Genomic DNA, 8,269 nt, shown 5'->3' on the forward strand with positions numbered 1-8,269 from the left:
AGCGCCCCTTTCTATCCTGGGATCAAGAGAAATCCGAGTTGCCCAGAGCTAGGAGGTATTAACAAGAGACAACTATGTATGCTGAGATGAAAAGGACAGAAAATCTGGAGCCAGACAAATCTGGTTTGAAAATCCCTATCAGCCAGGGTTAGCTGTGCAACCCTACATAAGTATATAAATGCATTAGCCTCTCTGAGCCCTAGTTTCCTCATCTGTAAAATGGCAACAGTAAGACCTTCTACCCTCAAGGCTGATGCTGTGAGTTTAGATGAGGAAATGTGAGATCACTCGGTTGGCAGAGCAGGAGCTCGCTGCATGGATGTTGGCCTCCAGCTGCCAGAGCGATCCTTTAATAACAGGCACTTCTCTGCTTAGAACCTTCAGCGGCTCCCCATTTGCCAAGATAGAGCCCAGGTGCCCAGCATGGCTAATAGGGTGAGTGAGCCCTCCTCGGTCTGGCCTCCAGTTCCCTAACTTTATCCTTTGCTGGGATCCACCTCACGTTCTGTGTTCCAGCGAGACCAAACGGCTTGTCTTTCCCTGTGGAGGCAGCAGGCTATTACTTGCTGTTCCCTCTGCCCTTCCCCTTCTCACTTCAGGGTAAATGCAGAATCTTTTTTCTCCTGTGTTTCCCTCCCCTGCCCCACTCCATGTATCCTGTACGTGCTTCTGCACTGCCCACACTATTGTTCTCAAATGCTCTCATGCCTGTCTCTGCCTAGGCTGAGCATTCCTGGCACATGGAGACTATGCCAAAGGAATGAATAAACCAAATAAATGATCAGAACAGCATCTCCCTCAAGTACAAGAGAGCAGGTCCCAGGGGAGACAGAGAAAGTTCAGGGCAGAGCAGACAAAGCCCGGGAAGTACAAGGAGAGAGAAGCCAGTGAGCACAGAAAAACTCAGGAACACACCACCAGCCAGCTTGGAATCTTGTTCTGGGGTGAGAATCTGACGGCAAAATGGCAGCCCCAGGCCTGGATGTATCTGGCACACAGTAGGTGCTTGATAACTGGTGTTGATAGATACAGACCTGGAGTGCGAAGCCTCCCGGAGGAAATCTAACACGATAAAGAGCCAAGGAAGCAGGCAGAGAGATAAAATGGTTACTTCGTGTAAAACTCAGCCAATAGGAGCAAAAAGGATGTGTTATTAGTGTCTTGTCTCACAACCACAGACTTGCTCTGGCAGCCAAACCCACTTGGAGCAGAAGTGCCCACAGTCTGGCTCTGGTTTCGAGAACAAAGAGAAAAAAAAATCTATGATGTAGGGGTGGAGCGCCCTCTGCTGGAGATGGGGGTGGAGTACGGTGCAGGAAAGAGCTCAGCAGATTTACTGAAGGCAGAGGCACTGCTCAGTACACACTGGCCGTGCAGAGAACGTCAGACATTAGAGCTGGCCATGCCGGTTATCCTCCCCTAGCAGAGTAAGAAAGCAGGAGCATGTGGTGTGTGTTAATAAGAGGCGGGTGACAAGAGCAGTGGGTTAGGCATTCAGGAGGCCAGCTACTAGTTGTGCAGGCTTGAGCAAAGTCACTCGTTTTATGAGTCTCAGTTTACTCACCTGTCAAGTGGTGTGATAGAAACATTAACGAAAAAGAAATGAACTTTCACTTGGAGTTCAGGAGAGATTCAGGTACTAGGGTCTCAAACTGCCTAGCAGATAGATTAGTAGCCCATTCGGTTCTCTGTCCCAGCCCCACGGTCCCTCAGCCTCCCCATCCCCCCATCTCAAGCCACTTTGATCTCTCACCTGTGTTTTAGGATGGCATCCTCGCTGGTATACCTGTACAGACCTGGAGGAAGGCAGGAGGAAGGCTAAATCCAGAGGCTCCATCACCTGGCCAGAGATCTAAAGCTCCTGCAGTGTTACGGCTGAACCCAGGAGAAGGCTGACCACCTCGGGGTCACCCTCAACTCTCACCTGGGCCCAGGTGCACCCCAGCTCTGCGCCGGCGGTGGATACACACAGCGGTGCCCAGCAGCAGCAGCCAGAGAACAACACCCCCGCTGGCAATGACCTCTGGCCGCCTCAAGGTGGCTCTCAGCTGCTCCAGGATCCAGGGACCATGCTCACGGGGTTCTCGGGCGGCTCGCTCCATGGCCTGCTCTGTATGGGATGCAGAGCTCAGGCAGAGGGGCAGGCAAGGCGGCGAGGGTCCAGCAGACAAGCGGGAGGAGCTGGAAGTGGGAGGCAGGAGCAGGAGGAGCGAAAGGTAGAAATGGGGGTGCAGGGTATGGCTGGGGCCTGTGGGCACTGCCCTCACCTAAAAGGAGGCACACAGGGCTACTGGGCTCCCCAGCCCCAGCGCCAGTGACTGCAGCCACTTGCACGCAGTAGGAGCCTGGCATTCGGGTGGCGATCTCCAGCTGGGTCTGCTCTCCCACTACAGTCCAGTTGGCTGGGGGCAGTGAGGTGTTGCCCAGGCTCCAGACCTGAGGCACAGGCAAAGGTGAGCAGCCTCCCGGGCACCGTCCCAGCAGCTGCACCCATCATCTGCGGGTCAGACTCCAGGCACGTGGTCAGCCTGCCCTGCCATCCACCCGGGAAGCCCCCCAACATGCACCCACACTTCCTAGTCCCCTCTCCTCTACAAAGTGAGAGAGACTTGTCTCAAGACCAACGGAAGAAGGACAAAAGCAACTTGCAAAAATATGCCTAAAACCAGTGGTTCTCAAATTCAGCGTGTTTCAGAATCACCTGGAAGCCTTGCTAAATTACAGCTTGCGGGAGTTTCTAATGGAGCAGGCCTGGGAAAGGCCCTGGGGCCATGCAGTCCTAACAAGTTCCCAGGTGAGGCTGATGTTGCTGGTCCAGGAGCCACATTTACAGCACCACAGTCTTAGACGTCTAGAGTCAGATACAACCCGGCGTGATTCCTGTTCTGTTTCTTTCACCTGTTACCTTAGCCTCACTTTCCACATCTGTAAATTGGGGATAATATCCTACAGGACACTGGGAGGTGAAGTGAGATCGTGGAGGCAAAGTGCTTGGCAGGGTCTGGCAGACAGTAGGTCCTTGCTCAACAAAGGTAAGTTTCCTTTGCTTCTCCACACAGGTGCTGTTTCTCAGTGCCCAGAGCAAGGGTCTGCAGGACTCTGGGGAGAAGAGATGCCCTGGTACCACCAGGAAGGGCTGTGGCAGCTCGTGGGGGGTACCTGGTAGCCACGGATGACGCCGTTGTGGTTTTCAGCAGGTGGTGGAACCCAGCTCACAAGGACACTGCCATTGCCAGGTTTTAGGGTCACCTCCTGGGGTGGGGCACTGGGCACTGGAGGGGAGGAAGAGAGGCGGTAAGGGGTGCTGAGGAAGAAGAGTCTAGGGAAGAGATCTGGAATGGGGGACACAGCCAGAGCCCCACGGAGGAGAATATAAGCTTCTCGCAGTTCTCCTTGCCTGGCCGGGGCAGAAGTGAATCCAGCAGTAGAACCCACCATACCCCACACTGGAGTGGGACAGTCCAGGGGCCCCCAAACAAGAAGGAGCCAGAGGGGATATTGTTGGGTTCTGGGGGGATCAGTCCCTGACCTTGTTCCGGCAGCCTCAGGAGCAGCACGTTGCTGTCGGGGCCCCGAGCCCGGCCGGAGGATGGTCTCACTTTGAACTCATAGTCTTGGCCCCAGTGGAGGCCCCCAAGCTCTGCGCTCTGCCAGCCGTCGAGCAACGCCTCTGCCCACGGAGCTCCCTGGCCTCCTGGGGCAGTCTGGGCCCTGAACAAGGCCGTGTAGGACTGAGCGGGTGCAGCAGGGCCACTCACCTGGGGAGGAGGCGGGCGCGAGGGTGAGGAGCCAGGGAGCTCGCGGCCAGCCTTTCCTGAGCTCTGGCTGGCTCTCACCCTTAGGATCTGGCCTCACCTTCCAGCTGAGCCACACGGCAGGCCCAGGCTTGGGGCCCTTTGCGGGGTCCGGCTGCAGCAGTGTCACGTTTTCCAGCCGAATGCGCACAGCCAGAAGCTCCAAAGGCTCCTTGAAATCCTGGGGCTCTGCGGGGAGCATGGGGCTGGGATGGGGCCTACAGGCCGGAGCGAAGGACTGAGGAAGCCAAACTCCCGGAGTCCCCAGGTCTGGCACTCCCATTTCCACTCCAGCATGGGGGCACCTCCCCTACATGAGGCCCCCACCACTCTGACCCTTGTCCCCAGGCTGAGCCCCACATACCCTAAGCCCAGCCCAAACCAGAACACACCACCCTGGCTGGAGTCCCCCAGCCGACCCGGACTTCAGCTGACCCCCTGCCTTACCCTGGACAGACACCCTGGCTGCTCGGCTCTCCCGCTGCCCTGCGTTGTTGGCGGCCACACACATATAGGTCCCTGCGTCACTCTTCTCTGCTTTTGCCATCAGCAGGGAACCCCTGGACACCTGTCGGGGCAGGTGCACTGTGAAGTCCCCCACGTGTGGAGAGTCTCAGAGGCTGGAGGGAAGCCTGAGGCCTCACTGCCCTCCCTTGCTCAAATTCTGCCAGGGGCCACGGGGCTAGAGAGCAGGCCAGTCCCGCAGGGTGCGCCCAGTCGTGTGGGGAGGGGTACACTCACCGTGTGCCGCCCCGGCTGGAGGGCCAGGGGTTTCCCATCTTTCCACCATGACACTGTGGGCTCCGGGTGGCCCCAGGGCGGCCCACATTCCAGAATCACCTGCTCGCCCTCCACAGCCTCTGTGTCCCGAGGTTGGATCTGGAAATCCTCCCGGAGGACTGTTGGGAGGATGGAGGGTTGACAGGGAGCAGGGCCTGTCCTCCCTTTCCATTCCCTCCCCTCCCCTACCACACTTGCCACATTCTGCTTTGCCCACCTCCGAGGCCTCCCATCCAGGGCCGGCCCAACCCCGCTCTCCTTCCCGAGTCTCCCAGCCCAGGCCTCTGCCTGCTCACAGACATCCCCTGAACTTCCCTCAGCCCTGGCATCTCAGCCCAGGTTGGCCCCGCCCTGGGCCTCTTCCCAGGCTCACCAGCCACAAACAGCCGAGCACCTCGGCTGACTGCTGTGCCCAGGTGGTTGCTGGCCTCACAGGTGTAGATGCCCAGGTCTGCGGATTGGGCCTGGTCATCGTGGGCCCGTCCCTGGGCAGGAGGCCGCAGCAGCAGGAGGGTTCCATCAGGTAGGAGGTGGTGTAGGTCTGGGGGCACCATGCTCAAGGGCTGCCCATTCAGCAGCCAGCGGATGGTGGGAGGCGGCTGGCCGGAGGCTCGGCAGCTCATCCTGGCGGGGCCAGGGCCCTGGAGCAGCTGGTCCTGGGGGTGGACTAGGATCTGGGGCGGGGAGTCCTGGGCCATGCCTCCTGGGAGGTAAAGGGAGCAGAGCCAGGTCTGACCACCTCGGCGGCCCAAATCCCTGCCCTCGCATCAGCTGTCTTCTGTTGTGTGCAAGTTTTCCTGGTGGCCGTGCCCGTGACGGTCAGATAACAAGCTAGCAGGGAGTGGCAGGGGAGAGGGCCAACGTGCATGGCATCCAGGCCACGGCTGTGTAATGCGCACGCACACACATACTCATCATCATCATCATCATCATCTCTGGTACCCCCACTGCGAAAGGGAAGCAAAGGAGCCAGTGGCCATCTCCTGCCCTGACCGGGCCTTGGATCGAAGGAGCGTGGGCCGGGAGGGGGGCCGCACTCACCCGTGAGGAGCAGGAGCAGGAGGGGCAGGGGCCGCCCGGCCCCTGGGAGGCTCACTCCTCCAGAGCCCATGGCGGCTCTCAGGCCTCTGTCCTTGTCCCAGGCACTTTGTCCTACTGCTCTGAGCTCACAGCTGAGAGGGAAGGAGGGGAGGGGTGGGGTGGTGGTGGTTGTTTGTGACGGAGACTGCCCCAGGAGGGAAGCGGCTTTGAGGAAACCGATGCTTCCTGCCTGGCCCTTAGTGCCCTGGAGAACTGGGAGGAGACCAGAGGCGAGAAACTCTCTGACCTCAACTCTTAAGCCATCTCCCCAGCTCTAACTTCAGCCCCAGATCACCTCATGATCTAATCTGAGACTTCTTAATGGGAGTCCTCACATTAACCATAACTCCAACCATAGCCTTAATGCTTCAGCCCTAACACTCTATTGAAATCTTATCTTTGTATGATAGATGCAGTGGCTCACGCCTGTAATCCTAGCACTCTGGGAGGCTGAGGCAGAAGGATCGTTTCAGCTCAGGAGTTCAAGACCATCCTGAGCAAGAGCAAGACCCCGTCTCTACTTAAAATAGAAAGAAATTAGCTGGACAACTAAAAATATATAGAAAAAATAAGCTGGGTGTGGTGGCACATGCCTGTAGTTCCAGCTACTTGGGAGGCTGAGGCAGGAGGATCGCTTGAGTCTAGGAGTTTGAGGTTGCTGTGAGCTAGGCCGACGCCATGGCACTCTAGCCCAGGCAACAGAGTGAGACTCTGTTTAAAAAAAAAAAAAAATCTTATCCTTGAGTCCCAACCCTTATCCCTTTGTTTCCAGGTGACCACCCAGAGGCAGAGTCTCAGGGCACAGCATGGAGAAGCTGAGGACAGAGGGCACAGGGGTGGGGGGGACAGGGGTGGGCTGTCATCCCACGATCCCCATCCCCAGGGACACATAGGGCAGGGGTGAGGTAGAGGAGAAGATAGGAGGGACTCAGAGCCTCTGGACCAAGCTGGCAGATTCCCGTAGAGCATGTCTACATTCAGCTCAGAGATGGATGAAATGGCTTCGTGGAGGCCTTACTTAACCCTGTAAGTCAATTTCCTTATATGTAAAATGGGAATAATCATAGTAGCTCCTACCTTGAGAGCTAGAGTACTGATGAAACCACTTAGCACATGCAGTGCCCCACGCATTATAAGTGATCGGTAAAGGTTAGCCAGTATTTTTTACTTATTCTTATGCATATCCCATCACTGAAACTATTCAAGCATCCTCAGCAGGGATATTTTCCAGGCCCTGGAAATGTGGTTGGAGTGAATGATCTTTGAAGAGTCTTTCCAGTCCTGAGACCCTGTGTCTGTGTCTGTACCAGACAGGACTTGCAGCTTCTGAGCCTGCAATGTCAGCTGTCATCCTGCTGCCCCCACTACCCACCCCCAGCTGACAGAGAGGCTGCTCTCCCCTCTCAGAGCCCAGCTCCAGTTTACAGGTCTCTTCCTTCCAAATCTGGAATCTCAGCCATTTCCTGAAGCTGTTCCCGGAAGGCCAAGGCCAGGCTGTGGGGCTCAGCGGAAGAGTATCCAGCCTTTGTTCCCAATTGTTCCAGGCCCACTTCTCTGCAGGGCCCCGACCCCAGCTGACGCCCTCCCTTCCTCCCCCCTCCCAGATGGGCTGCAAGGCCAACCACAGCCCTGACAGCCTGTCAAGTGGAAGCCTCCTCCACTCCTCCTCCTCTTTCCCTCAAACCCACACCAAGACTAAGACAGAATCAGAGCAAGAGAACACCAGAGTCTCTAGAAACTAGGGGGTTTCATCAGGTAAAGAATAGACAGAGTGAAAAGCATAGGGTGACAGAGTTGGAAGGATAGGAATGGGGGTCAGGGAACAGAGTTTGGGATTTCAGATGTGGAGGCGCTAAGGGTGGTGGCAACGCCCACGACTTCAGCATGGGTGTATGTATGACAGGCGGAGTGAAGTAGAGTTCATGGGGCCAGGGATCTGTGGGGCCAGAGCAATAAAGGGAATATTGATACGGACACTAAGTCAGCCAAGGGGGAGAGAGGAGAGGATGTGGTGGGAGGGTGGATTTACTGCATATGTGGCCAACCTGGGATTTGCCAGGTACAGTCTCCAAGAGTGTCTGACCCCTGACCGCCAGCTCCCCAAGCATGTTGCTGTCAGCAGTCCTCCTTCAGTTTCTTCTGCTTCTACATCCAGCCAAATTCTCTGCTAATGTTATAACGCCAACTTTACTCAAATCTCTGCAATCCAGAAAGACGGTGTAAGTTTCCCTCAGGAAAAAAGAAGGCAAATCTCGAAGGAATTCTCATCTACCAAGTAGCCCTGACCTCAGCTGAGAGAGAATGGACGGGTTAGACAGCAGGAGAGGTGCCAGTGAGTCCCTCAGGGACAGAGCCCCAGCGGCTCCGGCACCCTGAGGAACAGCCCCTGCCCCACAGTCACCTGCCCCACGCCTGGAGATCAACTTCCGCACAGCTTGTCCCCACTCCCAGGCTCTGGTGAGCCGGGTGCTAAGAGCTGAAGGCTGTTGGTGGGACATGAGGATTCCTTCTCCTCGCTCAGTCCAAGCATCCAGGACACTCAGGGATCCCTGCGGTGATGGCCCAGGGGACTTCCCAGCCGTGAGGCCTGTCTGGGTGGCTCCCAGAGACCGCGG

At 56.8% G+C, this 8,269-nt stretch overlaps 1 protein-coding gene across 1 annotated transcript; it reads right to left on the bottom strand.

Annotated features, from left to right (window-relative positions):
• Nucleotides 1-1,395: 1,395 nt before the first annotated feature.
• Nucleotides 1,396-5,817, bottom strand: LOC105821460 (roundabout homolog 4-like). Its single transcript, XM_012658159.1, has 10 exons — nucleotides 5,616-5,817; nucleotides 4,948-5,277; nucleotides 4,536-4,693; nucleotides 4,242-4,362; nucleotides 3,856-3,983; nucleotides 3,530-3,758; nucleotides 3,160-3,272; nucleotides 2,268-2,436; nucleotides 1,925-2,110; nucleotides 1,396-1,796 (listed from the first exon to the last, which is right to left on the bottom strand). Exons 1-10 carry the CDS (start codon nucleotides 5,683-5,685, stop codon nucleotides 1,750-1,752), a joined length of 1,551 nt encoding a protein of 516 aa, XP_012513613.1. The 5' UTR covers nucleotides 5,686-5,817; the 3' UTR covers nucleotides 1,396-1,749.
• Nucleotides 5,818-8,269: the final 2,452 nt, after the last annotated feature.

The sequence above is a fragment of the Propithecus coquereli genome, unplaced genomic scaffold (genome assembly GCF_000956105.1).
Source record: "Propithecus coquereli isolate 6110/MARCELLA unplaced genomic scaffold, Pcoq_1.0 Scaffold575, whole genome shotgun sequence".
Taxonomy (NCBI): Eukaryota; Metazoa; Chordata; class Mammalia; order Primates; family Indriidae; genus Propithecus; species Propithecus coquereli.

Excerpts from the sequence above, each read along its gene's own strand:
- LOC105821460 (XM_012658159.1), bottom strand. The coding sequence starts at position 5,685 with ATGGGCTCTGGAGGAGTGAGCCTCCCAGGGGCCGGGCGGCCCCTGCCC. Across the intron at positions 5,278-5,615 it reads CCTGCTCCTGCTCCTCACGG|GAGGCATGGCCCAGGACTCC; the intron begins GTGAGTGCGGCC and ends TTTACCTCCCAG. Across the intron at positions 2,437-3,159 it reads GCGTCATCCGTGGCTACCAG|GTCTGGAGCCTGGGCAACAC; the intron begins GTACCCCCCACG and ends CCTGTGCCTCAG.